This window comes from Vigna umbellata, chromosome 9, assembly GCF_029865625.1.
Source record: "Vigna umbellata cultivar VRB3 chromosome 9, Vumbellata_1.0, whole genome shotgun sequence".
In the NCBI taxonomy this organism is placed as follows: Eukaryota; Viridiplantae; Streptophyta; class Magnoliopsida; order Fabales; family Fabaceae; genus Vigna; species Vigna umbellata.
Genome location: NC_142173.1, coordinates 50,417,832 through 50,436,086, shown reverse-complemented (window position 1 = coordinate 50,436,086; position 18,255 = coordinate 50,417,832). Strand labels below are relative to the sequence as shown.

Sequence of the window (18,255 nt, the reverse complement as noted above, 5' to 3'; positions counted from 1 at the left end):
CTGGGCATATTTCATTTTAGTCTTTATACATAAAATCTATCTTTTCTATAAGTATAGAGATTAAGTGAGTAATTAAATGTTGACATAATAATTTATTGTTTTATTATTTAAGTTTTTTCAATTTTCCCTCACTCTTTTTAGAGGATTCAATTTGGTTCTACTTATTTTAAAATAACTCAATACACTCTCCATCCATCAAAATTGTTATGTTACCTAGTGGCTGAAAGGGAAGATGTTTATAATAAATCATATGTTTATGATCCAATTTTAGTATTGAATTTTTGGTTTTTACTCAAAGTAAACTATGGAGAGTCTCTTGAGTAATTGAGAATGTGAGCTCATGCTGAGGGAGAAAAAAAGGCTATTTCTGTATACGTCGAAGATTTAAGTATAAGAAGGTTGATATCAAAACTTTGAAAGCATATTTGCATTATGTTGAACAATGGGAAAACAAAAGTGAGAATGAAGACTCTTTCGTTAATATTCTTACCATATTTTATAAAAGATTTTAAATCATAAATATATAAAGTTATTTTCTTACATTTTGTTTTCCAAACACTCATGTTCACGAAATCACATTCACTTGATTTTAAATAAATAAATTTATCAAAATCCTTTTTAATTAGAATTATTTGCCTACCAGTGCGATGCGAAGGGAAGATTAATAGCTCTATGAACATATGCTGCAGTGGATCCATTCCCATTGGCCAAAGAAAACAATATCTATGTATCGTTGCTTTAGAATATTTTAGTAAAAGAATATAAAAAAAATAATGTAAAGCTTTTTTCATCTATATCTTATCAGTTTGATTTCCTTTTATTAAATTCCTGCACACGTACTGGTGACATGTTACAATAAAGGAAGTTAATAAAAATATCATTCATGTCAAATGCAGAGGGTTGGATTACATAATCAGATGGAAGAAAAACAAAAACATTGCATGACTTGTCATTTGATGGGAATATATAAGAAAAGAGACATCCAACAATAAAATAGGTGCTGGAATAATAGAACTTATCTCATCTCTTATAACTGAATCTTTTATCAACATATCTCTGATGTCAAACTATCATCTCAGACCAGAATACAACAGGCTGGCAGAATTGGACCCATGCATGTGTCTATGCTAATACCTTATGTGATTTGGACTTACAAAAGGTGCTTAGATCCGTCTTTGCAGAAAAGGAAAAAAAAACAGAGTTAAAAAAATTATTTAAGCAACAAACCAAAGTTCACCGATAGCTCCAAGGCATATTCTATCATGAAGACATTCTATCGCAATTAACCAATAACGTTCCCACTACCATGACAATTATCTATGGGTATAAAGATATCTGAAAGCCTTGCTGCCGAACATTTATACGCTTTTCTGCTTATTTTTCTTTTGTCGGAGATTATTCAATTTGATTGTTCCTCACGTTTTCAGTTGATTTACATCTCGAATAAAACCAATTTTATCAATGATTTGATTTCTTTGCAAATGATTATTCCACAACTCACAGAATTGGAATTTCTTTTATCTGGGCCGTTTCTTATTTTAATTCTGCACGAGTAAATGATTATTCCACATAACTCCAATATAGTGTTAATAAAGATAATTTTCTAAAAATTCATAAACCTATAAATTTATTACATAAACTTCTATTATAATTAAAGAAATAAAGAATAAATCTTATATCTTTCATTTTATTTTTGATATTACACATGTTAAAGTGTGTCGTGTATGCTACATAGATCATGGGTGTAACATCTTATCCATTATCTTAGCTCTCAAGTCAACTCCGTAATATGTAACATATGCACTATTTACGTGAGTTGATCGGAGGTCTCTAATGCTTATTTTAAGCAAATGAAATTAAATCGAGCTTGGTGCAAACGTTAACGTTATGAAACACAGCATATATGAGAGAGCTAATGGGTGAGTGTGGAATTTTTCTTGTGTTTTTCACTTTATGGCTTCTCTTGTCGATCGATAATTTATTCCTCCAAAAACTTGGTGACTGCGAAAGGAATTGATTGAAACTTGTTTGGAGTAGCAATAATGGTGTAACATCTACAATAAGACGACCAAGAGTATATATCAAGAATATATATAAACGTTCAACTTGTGAAGAAGGGACCTCACGAAGAAAATACAGCACTAGTTGTAAAGAAAGAACAATTGAATGCCCCCATTGATTTGCTTATAGTGGAAACAAACATGCATGTTTGATAAGGATTCCCAGTTTATTCAACCGATGTCTCTAAGGATATATCCTCTTCTTCCTCCTCTTCCTATCACTCTAATTTCAAGGGTCTGTTTCAACTAATCATCACTACTGCAAAAAGCCATATTGAAATCTGAAGCCTATGAATTCAAGATAGCAGACAACATTTCTTCCATTGCTACATTATTTTCTCAATAACTGTCTATCAAATTCGCCATAACCAATTCTAATTTAATATTTTACAATTAAAATACAATAAAAGGGTCATGTCAAAATACTTTTTTTTACTAACTTTATATATGGATTCGTGCAATTGACTTTATTTCTAGTTAATACAGAGTTTTCAACATGAACAAAGACTCAATCAACTGTTATGATTAATCTATATCTCTTATGTTATATTAAACAGTAAATGAACAAAGACTCAATCAATAACTGTTAGGATTAATTTATATCTCTTATATTATATTAAACAGTAAAATTTAAGTTTAAGTCAATCTTATCAAATGAGTTTCACAAGATAAAGTTTGTAACAGTAAATTAACTTTATTTTTAGTCGATGCTAGTCGATGTAAAACTTTGAACTAGTACAAGGGATAGAAGGTAATATGTCACGAGGAAACTTTTAGATTCTAGTTAATAATTTTGCTGATCTTGGCGCTAACTATGTCTGGAAAATGCTTTTAGCAGCAGATGATAGGACAAAATTAAGGTAGTTTAATTAGTGTAGTTTGACAAAACAATAATATACTTGTTTTTTGCTGTCTGAGAATTAGATCCATTGTCTATGCAGAAGAACTACCCAAGCTGAGAATTCAAGGGGTGAGTCTCTTTGACCAAACCTTTCAAAGCATCTAGTTTATGGAATCTGAGCATGGATACCAATCTGTGGTTGGTTAGAAATGAATGTAGTGGAGCCCAATGGCAACTTGAATTGGTAGTGGAGTGATCATAAAGCTTCTGAAACAGAAAGGGAAGCTCTTGAGAGATAAATTCGGGTGAGGGATATGCGTGGATGATAAGGATTCTGAATGTATCAGCATCACCTCGCCCTTTGCTATGGATCAAATAAAGTATAAATGTTTCTTGGTGGAGCTCTCTTCTATTTTTCCTTCTTTTGAACAACCTATGTCAATCATCATATATACTATTTCAATAAACAACTAATCATATATCTTTACATTAATCTTCAATGACGAACATTGGGTTGAAATTCAGCCACACTATATTTTGTTCCAAGAGATCTGCAAAAAGCATATCCATCCTCCTTTTGTTTTCTGTCATGTCGCTTTCATTCAGTGTAAAACAAACCATTTATTACGGAGCAACTTTCGGTTGTTCACCTTGTAAGATTAGATTTGAGTTTACATTATATTTGTTAATGTAAAACAGATGGAAAGTGTCCTATGTCTAATCTCTGAGGTTCACTTTCCCTACCCTTCTGATTTCTAACATTTATTTACCCTTTTTCCCTGCAATAAGATTAACTTTAAGATAACGCCAACATGAACATCTTTCTTTTTTTTTTTCGCTTCTTCAATTGATAAACCACAAAATAACTGAAGAAAATCATTGACAGCATGTAAGTGATGTGTTAATACTGTAAGTGCATTATGCTGATATAGTTGGAATTGCATGAACCTAACATTTGATGAGGAGCAACAAATGTAAGTAGTGTGACATTACCTTTTATATACAGCTACACAATTTGAAGGGGAAAAGCAATTTAGCTACTTTGGTGCTTTGACCACTAGATATATTAAGAAGAGCAGAAACTTTTCACAGAAGGTGGATTTCTCTGGCAACTTGACTGTTAAGATTGTTTGTTTTATGATGTTATTGTTAGCTTGAATATACACTTAACATGAACACAATTCAGTGATGTGCAAGATGAAAATGAAGTCAATAGAGTGAGGAAACAGCTGCTGATTATGGAGTGATTCGGTGGCCCCACCTGTTCTCTTAGATCTCCAAAATCACAGATCAAATGCAGTTCGCACAGATTTTTTTCTCTTGCTTCATCTAAAGCCTCTAAAAAGTTACCAAAATCTAATATAATCCGTTACAGAAACGTACAAAGATAGAAACTCTTCTCTTTTTGAATGGTAGGAGTAAACAAAACTGATATCAGTTCTAGTTGCTGATAATGTAGAGTGATTTGTAATGCAATGCTCTATAATTTTTGTTTTGCTTATGTAATATGTTCAAGAAGCACAATTTTAATCTGAATTTACAGGAATCAATTTGATATTTGTTATGCGTTATGAGTTTTTATATAATTTTATGTATGATGCGCCATTATCCTATTTGTGCCTCTATTTAAGAATTTGATAGCCTACCAAAAATTTAAGAATTTGTGCCTCTGTTTGTTGACATTAATTATATATATAACAGTGCTTAAAAATGTCATAAAAATAACTAAATACACAAATGTATACTTAACCTTGAATCAAACTTTTGTGTAAAATCTTCTAACACCATTGACATAGACACGACCCTGATGAAAACCCCATTGTATAACAAGAGTGGTAACACAGCGGATTAATCCTATGATTGGATGACCACCAACAGCATTTGATATGTTGCAGAATATCATCAGAATGCCTCCATTTTCATCTCTCCTACCCACCCTCCTTTGTTCTCCACTTATCTTGTTTTTGTTCTGAGAAAAGATACAATCTTTTGAACTCCTTTACCAAAGTTTTTTCCCAAATCACCTATCCAACCAAAATATAGTGTTTTTGAACTTTTCCTATTTCCTATCCACCTCACTGTCAAACAACTTATTAAGGTTGTCTCTTCCACGTTCCTTCCAAAGATCTTTCCACCGTATTGAAGCATTTTTAACGGCCGTCAAAATCTTGGCTGTCATGAGTTCCCGGATTTTGGGTTGAAGAAACTCGTTTAATCATCTACAGACATTTCTTTCGTGGGGTGAAGACATCAAACGTTCCACAAACAACAAATAAAAAAAAAACGTAAAAAGTTATAAAAAGTTATAAGAAGTAAGCGTTTAATTGGATGTGAAAAATCATGTTCCTGGTGACCTTATCCGTTTCCAAACGTGCTAGACATAGTTTTTCTTTGCATAATTGTTTTGCACAATGTGAGATGGTGCCAGTTTGCGTCTATCTCAACCAATAGTTTAGTTCAGTTTAGATCCGTAGTTCAAGGCGTTATATTGATGGCGGTACAGGGGTGGGGTGTGGGAACTGATAGCGTGAACAAGAAACTCCACGAGGATCATCACATCAACAGATAAAAACGTTGTTATGTGCTAAATTCTGTCCAAAACAATGGCACTAAAATTCAGTAACTGGAGGCATGCGTGTGATGTGACAAGGAATTCACAAGAATTAGTGAAATTCACCACACCTTCCTTGATTAAGGCAATATATCCGCGTTAGATTTGCTTACATATTTCATGGAGGTTGATTAAACTTTAAGTCAATTTAAAAAAAGACATGCACAATTAAAAGTTAAAGAAAACCACGTCCGTATCTAGGAATTTCAGAATGTGTCCCACTGTTTTGTCCGGAAAGCAACGGCTAGCATGAGCATCAAGTATATAACACAACACAGCCTCAACTACCCCACTAGTATATAAAGGGCACCGATGTTACTTCCCTCATCAAAGCTCTATTGTAACAACGCTTTATTCTCATAAGTGTTGCTTGGTAGGTACACTAACAATGGCCTCAAGCCAGGGTTGGACACCGAAGCAGAACAAAAGATTTGAGAATGCCCTTGCCATCTTCGACGAGGACACCCCAGATAGGTGGCACAACCTGGCCAGAGCCGTCGGAGGAAAAACTGTCGAAGACGTCAAAAGACATTATCAGAAGCTCGTCGAAGATGTCAAGCAGATCGAGGAAGGCCACGTGCCCCTTCCCAATTACCGAACTGTTTCAACCATGGCAAGCAGCATCAGAGGTTACGGTTACATCAACGAAGAAAACAGGTTATTATTATTTGCTAACTCGTTCTTCTTCTTAAATAACCTTAAAAGATAAGATTGAAAATCAAAATTGGTTTTATACAAACAGAAGAAGTAGCTATGTATATGAAGATTATTGTGGTGTTTGATTGTTGTTTTTCTTGGTTGAGTGTGATTGTGTTTATGATAATGCAGGATGAAGGGTCTGAGTCTGCAGTGAGGTTGATTTAGCAGTAATATGGTGGATGCTTGGATTGGTACTATGAAATATTTTATTTGCTTTTTATTTCTTTCCATATATATGCGAAGCATCAGTGCTTTGTGTTTCTGTTTCTGTTTCTGTTTCTGTTTCCATAAATGTAAAGATCAAAGTGTCCAAAGAGGGGCCAACCGCTCAATAGTAAAACATATATAAAGCCTTTCAATATCAACTTTTGTTTTCTCTCTCCATACAGTTTTTTAAGCTTTAATATTACTTCAGAAGCTCACAAAACAAATTTATATATATTAAAATTTGTATTTACTAATTTTATCTTGTCTTTTTCATATATATTTTGAATAACAGAGAATTTTACTAACGGAAAATAAAAGGATGATTAATAAACAAATATGAAGTCTTATACAATGAAATCAACGAAAATAACATTAAGAATGCTAAAACTTGGACCACAGATTTTGAATTCATAAACTTCTTACACTTGGGCTTAGTTTGATATACAATTTCTTAAATTTAAAATAATTTTAAAATGAAATAGCCCATAAATACTAAATTTTAATATAGTTATATTTCGTGTATATATATATATATAGGAAAATTTTAAGGCATACAATATGAATATTTTCTTTAAATATAACTTATTCATATTCAAAGTGACATCATCAAGATTCAATTAACTAAGGTTAGTCATTTTAGTTCATATACAATTTAGGAAACTCTTATTTCATAAAATGTAAATATTTTTCTTTAAATATGGCCTTAAGGTTAGTATAATATCATTTTATTTTATATGTGTTTATTCACATATATAAGTTTGGCTTAAGATAAAGAGTTTGACATTATATTTTAAAAATCTATTCTGACAATTTTAAAAAAATATTCCGCAAAAGCTACATCAAACAACCATAATTTATTTATTTGTTATTGAATAGTTTATACATCATGTATATGTAAAAAAAAAAAGTGCTGTGATTAAATGCTCTATTTATGCTTGAACATAAAACAATTTTTATGGGCTTTTGTTTTAAATTTAAATTTGTTAGGAAATCAACTGAGTAGAAATCATTATAGTACTGTAGCTTTTAAAGTATTATTATAAAAAGTCAACACACTTATGTCAAATCCATATATACCACGTTTACTTGGATGAAAATTTAAAATTAATTTATACCAATCTTTCAATAATTAGTTAAATACAAAGAAAGAAATTAGTAAACCTTTGTGATTAAATAGAGAATTACCTAATTCAATTCATGCATAACACATACACTTGAAAACATTCAATAACGTTTTAATATGTAACTAAGCCTTGAAGTAAGGATCAATCTGACATGATACAGTGTTTGGTTTCCCGTTGAAGATATTGGTCTTTTTGCGAGCAAGCAATATTTAATATGAAATACTATACGGGGAAAATACAAAAGTATTTATTTGGGAAATTACTATTAGAACAAAATTATTAAGAGGGAAAATAACTAAGTAAAATTCAACAATAATGAATAAATTACAATATTATCAATAAATAATGAACTCCAAAAAAACTATATACGACGGCAATTTATCAAAAAGCTGAAAAAATATAGAGTACAAAAGAAACATAATACTTATTAAGTATAATATATATAACTATATTTGATTATAGTGATGGTTTATTTTTTCTTTTTAACTTCTTTTTGAAAGACTGTAAATTAGTCGAAATAATTTTTATGCCTGGAATGAAATATTTTAATTTTTGGTTAAATAGCTATGACAATTGATAATGGCCCATCATTAGGAAAAATATCATTGCCCAAAGTTAATGACTGAACCCAAAAGAAAAAGTTCTCAGCTCCAAAAATATCTCCTAAAAGCTGCAAAACAGAACAACCTTTATAGAAAATGACTTAGCTAATTGCATTTTATAAAATTTACATTCTAAAATAAGGCCATTCATATTGTTTCATTTCTAGGGAGCTGTTGTTTTGATTCTTTAAGTCGCTTTCACAACATGCTCATCCCTTATTTCTTTTTCTTTTTCTTGTATCCCATGTTTTCTTCTTGCACCCCGTAGTCTTCGTGATTTAATTACTCCTTATTAGAAAATAACCTAAAATCCTAATTTAAAATATAAAATTATAACATTTTTTTAATTATATAATTTAGAAGATGGATAAATTACATAATTCAAAACTTAAATTGAAAAATAAAAAACAAAAATTTTATTTCTTTTATTATGAATATAATTGGTATTTCAGAAACTACAGTGATACAGTGCAAGAAACAATTGCCCAGCTTCTTTCCATCTTTCTGAAAGCACATTGTTGGACATGTTCAAGAATTTGTTCACATCTTGTGAATGTTTTTGTAGTCTAATTTTTATATGTTTTTATTTCATATCAGTAATTCTTATTATTTTTATCATATGAAGTTACGGAGAATAGACAAATAGTAGCTAATAATTAATAAAAATATTAAAGATGTTTGACTGAGTTGTTTCTGTTATCTACTACGGCAAAGTAATTAATTTTTAATTATAGAAGATAATAATCTCTACTGTATATAAGATAATAACTGAGATATAAGATAGGGTAAGTATAGTAATTTTTTATAATTTGTATCATGTTAATTCAATTACTGTGGAAAGAAAACTTAATTATTAATTAATTAAATTTCAATTAATTTTTTTTTTAAAAAGAAAGTAACTTGTAGGGAATATACAAGTGACGCCAAGGTTAATTTTGTAAAAAGAACACTTTTCAAAATAATAGAGGCGCGTTTAGAAAAAACAGAGAGATGTTGGGCTTATCGTTTGGGCCAACAGGAATGTAAAGGTTCACGTGCAGCACGCATTGCGAGATGGCGTGTGAGAAAGAAATAAGAAAACCCACACCAAAGTAGGATCCAAGACGAAGACCAACAAGAGGAAGAAGAAAAGCAGCGAAACTGAAGAGAGAATGAAGAAATAAATGATTAGAAGCAGTTGGATTAAAGGAGAGTGAGTTTCAACCATTGTCATCGTCAACATCATCACATTACATTCATTTCACTTCAACTCGTTCACTTTCCTCAATCTCCAATTCAACCTCACACTTATGGGCGAACACACGCTAGGTCAAGCACAATCCCTAATCGAACCTCAACCCCACCCAGCTCCCTCCTCCTCCGCCGCTGGCCCCGACGGCGCTCAGGCGGACTCAGAACTAAACAATGTCCTTCCGCACGTAAACTCCCCTGCCTCCAAAATCCCCCTCCGTCCCCGTAAGATCCGGAAGGTCTCACCGGACCCTTCCACATCCGAATCCCTAACCGAACCCTCTAAACCGGGCAAGAGCGGCGGTCGGAGCACCAAGCATGTTCCGCCTTCGCGAGCCATGGCGGTGGTGCCGCGCTTAGTGGCGCGTTCACTCTCGTGTGAAGGCGAGGTGGAGATCGCGCTCCGATTTCTCAGGAACGCGGACCCTCTTCTCTCTCCTCTTATCGACATTCACCAACCCCCAACCTTCGACAATTTCCACACTCCCTTCCTCGCCCTAACGCGTAGCATCTTGTACCAGCAACTCGCGTACAAAGCAGGCACCTCCATCTACACGCGCTTCATCGCGCTCTGCGGTGGCGAAAACGGCGTCGTTCCCGAAACCGTTCTCGCTTTGACTCCCCAACAGCTTCGCCAAATTGGGGTTTCGGGGCGGAAGGCGAGTTACCTTCACGATTTGGCGAGGAAGTACCAGAACGGGATACTGTCCGATTCGGCCATTGTGAACATGGATGATAAGTCACTCTTCACTATGCTAACCATGGTCAATGGAATTGGCTCTTGGTCTGTTCACATGTTCATGATTTTTTCCCTCCACAGACCCGATGTTCTCCCCATCAATGATTTGGGTGTGAGGAAAGGGGTTCAGCTTCTTTATAACCTCGAGGACTTGCCGCGGCCGTCGCAGATGGACCAATTGTGTGAGAAGTGGAGGCCTTATCGTTCTGTTGCGTCGTGGTATATGTGGAGATTTGTTGAAGCCAAAGGAACTCCTTCTAGTGCTGTGGCAGTAGCCACTGGTGCCGGCTTGCAGCAGCAGCAGCATCACCACCAGCACCAACAACATGAGCAACAGCAGCAACAGCAACATCCTCCACAGCCGCAGCTTCTGGACCCCATAAATAGTATGTTTAATCTCGGGTAAGACATTACTGGCTCCGAAGCTTTTCATATGCTTGATTTAATGGTTTATGTGGTGATTTGATCCCTTGTAAAGTGGTAGTATTAAATGAAATTCTTCACATTTAGAATATGTATGTGATGATTAATTTCGTCTTTTACTTTCATTGTTTTATTTAAAATTAAATGAATTTTGTATACGAAAATGTATAATCAAAGGTTTACTTTTTGAATATGGAAAATGCTGCTGATGAGCAATTGTATACCGTCGCTTGGTGATTATTCGGGGAGAGATATGCACTTTCGTCTCGTGAAGACGTGGTGCTGTATTCTTTCTTTTTCCCAGATTAGGAAAGCCTTCGTACCTCGGGGAGAGATATGCACTTTCTTTTAATCTTTGTTCAATTTCCATTAAGTTGACTGGTCGTTGAACTTATAACTCTTTGAGACATTTTTTTTGCTGCTCCTTTCTCTTTTTCTGCAAGCTAATTTGAAAAAGAAAAGGAATAACGTAAGACACTTTTGGTCTTCCAATATCAGAATTGTATGATTTTACTCCCTCGAGTTCCAACTGTGGTAATTGGGTTTTCAAGCATGGTAAATGTGCGACTTTAGTCTCGTAGGCTTCATTTGTGTCAATTGAATCCTCTGGATATTGTAATTGTGTGGTTTTAATCCTCTCATTAATTGGAATTAGTTGATGAAACATTGACTTATGACAACTAAAACCACACAATATGCACAATTAGAACACAGGGAACTAAAATTAAACAATTGTAATTTCAGAAGGATCCGCTTGGCACAATTAAAACTTGAGGGGTTAAAATCACATGATTGTTATACAAAGGGGACAAAAAGGACAATTAAGTTAAAACTTTTTTGTGTCAGTGTTTTTGGCAGATGATACTTAAAATAATGCGATGTAGAATTCCTGATGGCTAAGATGTCATGTGAAACCTAGCTTTCTCTGTCTAATGAGGAAGAAAACCAGTGCCTTTTGTGTCTTGGTCATCTATGGTGACAAGATATGTTGCATGTGATTAACTGATGCACTCTTTTTGGTTCTCTTGTTATGCAGTGTATGAATTGAGGGGAAAATTTGACGTCTCTCAAATTGTATATAGTATATATAGGTTGTACGAGGGAAGAAACACTTGCTGGCATTTTCTTGCATTACTAGTACGTGGGTGTGAAAAAGGATGAAACCAATAATTATATAGAAAAGTATGGAATGATATTTAAGAATTGAACTAGTATCACCGAAACTTCAAGTGGTGATGCTATTAAGTAAAACTGATTACCTAAACATGGAATGGTCACTATATGATTTGTGCTGCTGGGATTGAAAGAATTGCTGCGTCAATTAAGCTATCTTCCCCCCAAAAGAAGTGTTGAGAGGAGATCATTGTTGCCTTGTTTATCTTGAAGGGAATAAGCCAACACTCCCCATTAAACATAATAGACAGTGGGTATGTACAGTTTAATAAGTCAATGCTTGGAAGCTTCTAGGATGAACTATATACTACCATTGCATGGTTTGCATTGGAAGAAGAGATGCGAGGATCTTGATTTATCATTGAAACTTAAATTTTTTTATGTATATTATTTTATACTTAGGCTACGAGTTCATTTGAAGGCAGGACTGGTTCCTATGTTCATTAAATTGATTTTTTCTTTTAAAATAGATAAGGTAGTGAAAATAACTTGTGGTTACAACATGTGAGGAGTTGATGCATAAGAGATGCTCAAGGTCTATTGTTGTGTTGTTTATTTATTGCGAGTTGCTAGATGGTGACTTGAATTGGAAACTATTTTTGATTTATCCAAATCCCCCCTTAAGACGCCTCGGGTGATTAGTGAGCGGCAGGAGAACTTTGCTTTGTTAGGTCAGTGTGGCCTTTTAGTCGTCGATGGGCTTGATGTAGTAGCAGTGTATGGATCTCACTTTTCATTCATTGATCTGATGTGATCATTGGACCTTCAAGGTGGTTATATTTTTGGAATTTCGTCTTTTCTCATCATATTTTGGAAAATTGCTTCTCTGCCTGTTAATAGCTAGTGTTTAGTTTGGTAGCCTGGTAATTATATTATTATTCACGTGTCTATTTAGTGGTTTCCTTATGTGATCCGTCTTCTGAAGCTCAACTTATACTTCGGTTACTAGATTTTTTTTTTTTGTAAAAGTTGACGTTGGAATCATTTCCATAACGTAATGAAGACAAAAAAATGGTGTCAAGTTATTTCTTCCGTTGGTTATTTTTGATATATCTCCTACGAAGGCGTGTATTTTATTTATAATAATTTTAGGTGTAAACTTAATAATGCTATGTTTTATCAGTTTGTTATGGTATGTTGTGATCGTGTTGTCATGTACTTGCTTGTGCTTCGGGGTGTCAACTGTCAAGTATTTCCCTAAAATCTGATTGATATAGAGTTTATAACAATATACAAAATTCAGTTACTGTGAAGGAGAGGAGTGAAAATTTCAAGGTACAGTACGCGTCTGTCATTTAGCTTCATTTGTTTCTGTTCTCTCCAACTTCAAATATGTAATTGTTTATGTTGTCTAATCTACTATTGATGTAATTTTAACACGTTTGTCATCTCTATGTTCTGTCAAATGTGCTACAGGGCCGCCTGTGCTTGGGGACAATGATCCCCAACGGAATTTGTATCAGGCTTCGTTAGCAGTCGCTCACACGGGAAGTTGCAAAGACACGACGTGAAGTGTATTTAATGATAGATCTTAGTACTGAGACTTGGACATTGGGAGCATTGAAGCATCAATGTATGATTTGCCTTGTGTTCAATAAAAGCCAGTGCAAGATTAATAAAGGCCACTCCTTACTTTTGTTTTTATTTAAGTAATTGTAGTTGTTGGAGGGCTATGTCATGTTGTTAAGGCGTCAGTTAGTAGGACTAGACTGATTAGAGGGCTGTGTTTCATTGCCTTTGCTGCATGGTAGTGTGTTTTTTTGGAGTGTCAGACCATGTGATGTAATTAATGTGTGCATGGAGTCATTATCTTGCATCCTGCTGCTACTGGATGAGCCCTATGCTTTATGTGTCGTTCTTCTAATGCAAAGAAAAGTGGGGGACTAATTATCTGGTAATAGGTTTTGAATGTAATAGATGTCAGTAGTAGTAGTGCAGTTTACATCCTATGTTTTTATTGCTAAGTCATGTGGTGATCAGTAACCCTAAGATTAATAAAAGAAACTAGCTTATTTAATTTCCTATATTTAATTTGTATTTGAAAAATATCTTTGAAACTTATTGGTTTAATCGGTTTGGTTATATTTAAAGATGGCATTTATAATTCTAGAATAAGTTTTAGTTGTATAATTCAATAAATGTTCTTACTTTCTCAGAAAATGAGTTTTACAATAAATTAAGAGTATGTAAAGAGGTTAACTTTTGATGCATTTGAATTTGATCTAATGATTTTTATAGTTAGAACACATTTTATTTTATTTACATCTTATATATAGGATAAAAGATAGTCCTGAGCATTAATTTTTTTATCACCGGATTTTTTTAAAATTTGAAAACAGAAATTTTTATTAATATACTGGTATTGGTGGTTAATGGCAGTATACTAAATCTTTTATGCACCTAAATAAAAGACGTTCTCCACGTCTCGCAGTGGGATAATAAATAATAGGTTTAATAGTCATTTTTATCCATGTTGATAAATTTCAACTTCCGATAAATATAATCAAATCAAACAGTGTTAATGGATGATGATCTGACAGCATTAATGTCGTTTGGTTATATTTAATGGAAGGGACTAATTTGATTCAAAATTTTAAAGGTTTAATAGCCAATTTAGTCCTCACTTTGGTTGAAAAATCTCAATTTAGTCTCTCGTTATAAAAGTGTTTTGAATTAGTCCTAACTTTTAAAATAGTGGGTCAGATTGGTCCTTTCTGTTAAATATAAGTTAACAAAATTAATGGATGATGATGTGACACAACTTAAAGCTAACGAGGGACCAATCTAACACATCAGCTTTAAGCTGTGTCACATCATCATCCATTAATTTCGTTAACTTATATTTAACGAAAGGGACCAATCTGACCCACTATTTTAAAAGTTAGGACTAATTTAAAACACTTTTATAACGAGGGACTAAATTGATATTTTTCAACCAAAGTGGGGACTAAATTGGCTATTAAACCAATTTTAAAAATGAGAATATATTTCAAATACTTTTAAAACGAGAGACTAAATTGAGATTTGTCAACGAAATTAGAACAAAATTGACTATTAAACCTAAATAATATTGAGTCGCTCTCGTTTATTTATTATAACATCATTTGTTAAACAGGGACTTTATTGACATTTTTTTATTATTAGTTAAAATTAATTTTAAATTATAACTTTCATTAGATTGCACTTTAAATTAAGAGAAAAAAATATTAAATTAAAAATGAGAATTATCAAAATTGGCAATTTTTTTTTATAAATTTAAACCTACAGAAAAAAAGTTGAAACAAGCGTAAAAACAATATTGTTAAGTTTTCAAAACATCGTTTAGTTTTTTCTAGGTAGGTACTGTCAGGATAGCGTAGTCCAAATTTAAGAGTTAATCAAATTAACCTTTTCTGTATTGAAACATTGAAAAAAAGTCCGCGTTAATAACTTTTAATTATTTACGAAGGTAAGGAGAGAACACGTAGGACAAGACATGAACATGTACTATCAGACAGCTGCAGAGACAATCGCCTACAATATATAAACGTTTTTTTTACAGGACGGCGTTGCAATTCGGAATACACATACCCAACAACTACATGGCGACGATTTTTGCTATTACAGCTGAGGGGACAGTGAGATATTCTAACCGCATATCCCCTTATTCCCTCTCGTTATCGTAATCATCCCATTGGAATATCAGAGACTGGATCATGAGCTTCAACACGTATCTAGATTAACACTATTACTATAACTATAAATATGCAAGCGATCATGCCACTAGTTTTGGCAAGCAGCACAACAGACAAACTAAAAATGTCATACGAATACGAGAATTATGACCCCTCCTTCCCCGACCAACCTGTGGTTGACTTATACCTTCCTGTTTGGGCAAGGTTACCAGCTTTCCACTCGAAACCAGCTTTCATTTGGGCTCAAGACTTTCACACCACCACTACCCTCACCTACCAACAACTCAACGACACTGTTCATCTCATCTCATCACAGCTGCAGGGTTCATTGCAAAGAGGAGACACTGTACTTCTTCTCTGCTCTCCAGGACTTGACCTAGTTGAGCTCATTTTCGGCTGCCAAAGAGCTGGTCTCTTGAGCGTACCTATAGTCCCTCCTCACCCTTCTTTCTCCAATCAAAACTACCACCACCTCGTAAGAGCCATTTCTCAGACCAAACCCAAAGCTGCCATAGCTCACTCTCACTACATTTCAAGCATTCGACGCTACCTCTCTTCTCCCCACAACAACACCAAGCTAGCTCACATGCTGCAAACCATCCACTGGATTTCCATTGACCATGTCAAACACGGCAAAGCCGTCGTTACTGTAAACAACCGTGATTCCCTAACATACAGTGGTTGTGCAGCAGATGAAGTTTATTTGGTTCAGTACACTTCTGGAGCCACTGGTGTCCCAAAACCCGTGCTTGTCACTGCTGGCTCAGCTGCTCACAACGTTAGAACTGCCAGAAAATCTTACGATCTTCATCCAAACAGCACCATCGTTTCGTGGCTGCCACAGTATCATGATTGTGGCCTCATGTTTCTGTTGCTGACCGTTGTCTCCGGTGCCACGTGTGTTCTCACGTCCCCAAACGCGTTCATCAAACGCCCCAGACTCTGGCTTGAACTCTTGTCCGAATTCAAGGCCACTTGCACTCCCGTTCCCTCGTTCACATTGCCACTAGTCATCAAGCGTGGAGGGATTGACCAAAGCGCTTTACCCATCAACCTGTCAACCTTGAAGAACCTTATAATCATCAATGAACCTATCTATAGAGACTCTGTGGAAGAATTCGTTCATACTTTTTCACCATTCGGGTTAAGCCCTTCTTCTATCTCTCCTTCCTACGGGTTAGCAGAGAACTGTACCTTTGTGTCCACTGCGTGGAGGAACTGCCACAGTGACAATATTGGTGCTTATGGTTCCAGCTTCCCAGATTTCCCAACTCACAACAAACTGTTACCGGTTGCAAGGCTCGGAAACATGGAGCAGGAAGACGTGGAGATTATGGTCGTAAACGAAGAAACCTTGGAGCCGAGTGAGGATGGTGTCGAAGGAGAAATTTGGGTTGCTTCACCAAGCAATGCTTCTGGGTACCTTGGCCACCCTAGCTTAACAAGAGAGGTGTTTCATGGAAGACTGAGAAACATGGTTAGTAAGTGCTTTCTTCGAACCGGGGACAAAGGCATCGTGAAAGGAGAAAAGAGATACCTCTTTGTTACTGGTCGCTGTCAAGATGTGATGGAACTCGAAAACGGTGAAAAGGTTCATCCACATTATATAGAGACTGCGGCGTATAATATTTGCTCCAAGTTACTCAGAGGAGGCTGCGTTGCAGCGTTTAAAGTTTCAGCAATGGTGGTGGTTGTGGCAGAGATGCAGAGGTTCGAAAAGGATGTGGATGTGGTTGTGTTGAAGTGGGTGTGTGAGAAAATTAAGGCAGGTGTCTGGAAGAAGGAGAAGGTAGAGATTGGATGGGTGGTTTTGGTTAAGAGTGAGTGTGTTCCCAAAACCACTTCTGGAAAATTGCAAAGAGGGAGGTGTAAGGAGAAGCTTCTCGCAGGGGAAATGGTGATTCTGATGGAAACTCGGTTTGAAAAAGATGTTACTGGTTTTACGAGAGCACAGAACGTAAGAGAAGAAGCTTCGGAAGAGAAGGGTCACGTGAACAGATCCCTTTCATGTATGGACACTCCTGCCTCTCTAATATCTCTTCTGTGATATGAAAACTGCTGATTCTCTATCAGCATATTTTCATTTCTGTATATCGGTAAATAAATAAATATAAGAATAAAAATATTCTTCCAGACTTATACACTTATAAAAATAAATGGAAAGTTATTGTTTTCTACATTCAAATAACCGCTTAAAAACATGGTTTTAAAAACAGTACATAAGCTATCATAATTAGAAAAATTAAACTTTTTACATAAGCTATCTTATTTTTCAGGATTGTTCTATTGAATAAGAGATTTTTATGATATCACTTTCCAAATACTTATTGGAGTGTTGATAATAATGTATTTTTGTGTCTTTGTTTTTCTTAGGCTAATTCTGTTTAAATTTTATCTTTTTTTTTAAATGAAATTTATGAGTTGCAATCCATACACACAATCTTCAAATGACTCCCTTTAAAGATATTTCTAATTGAATTTTTGACGATTTTCAAATAAATAGAATTTTTGTCTATGTCGTTGGAAATTATTGATAAAATATATGTTTCTATTACTCTCTACAAAAATGCTTGTTTTAATAAAATTTCTTCTCAGTAGGCTTCAATTGATAAAGATGTACAAGGTATGTGTTCTCTTTGTAAGGATGAAAAAGAGGAATACATTTAGCAACTTTTCTCGGTAAGGATTAGAGCTGTGAAATGAGTTCTTTTAATAAGATTTGACCCTAACCCATGTGGATTGGGGCCAAACAAGCCCACAGGGTCAAAAAAACTCTTTATTAAAACATAGGACTAAAAACTCCTAAAGCCTTATAGGCCAGGGCCAGTCCATGGGCTTTCCTTTTTATAAAATTTAACGTCCAGAAACATAA

General features: G+C 34.6%; 2 protein-coding genes across 2 annotated transcripts; both read left to right on the top strand.

Moving 5' to 3' along the window:
- Window positions 1-5,827: 5,827 nt before the first annotated feature.
- On the top strand, window positions 5,828-6,576 carry LOC124840864 (protein RADIALIS-like 3). Its single transcript, XM_047316997.2, has 2 exons — window positions 5,828-6,169; window positions 6,341-6,576. The coding sequence occupies exons 1-2, from the start codon at window positions 5,901-5,903 to the stop codon at window positions 6,363-6,365; spliced, it is 294 nt and encodes a 97-aa protein (XP_047172953.1). The 5' UTR covers window positions 5,828-5,900; the 3' UTR covers window positions 6,366-6,576.
- Window positions 6,577-9,241: 2,665 nt separating this feature from the next.
- Window positions 9,242-13,733, top strand: LOC124840860 (DNA-3-methyladenine glycosylase 1-like). Its single transcript, XM_047316991.2, has 2 exons — window positions 9,242-10,515; window positions 13,126-13,733. The coding sequence occupies exons 1-2, from the start codon at window positions 9,434-9,436 to the stop codon at window positions 13,148-13,150; spliced, it is 1,107 nt and encodes a 368-aa protein (XP_047172947.1). The 5' UTR covers window positions 9,242-9,433; the 3' UTR covers window positions 13,151-13,733.
- The last annotated feature ends 4,522 nt before the right edge of the window (window positions 13,734-18,255 follow it).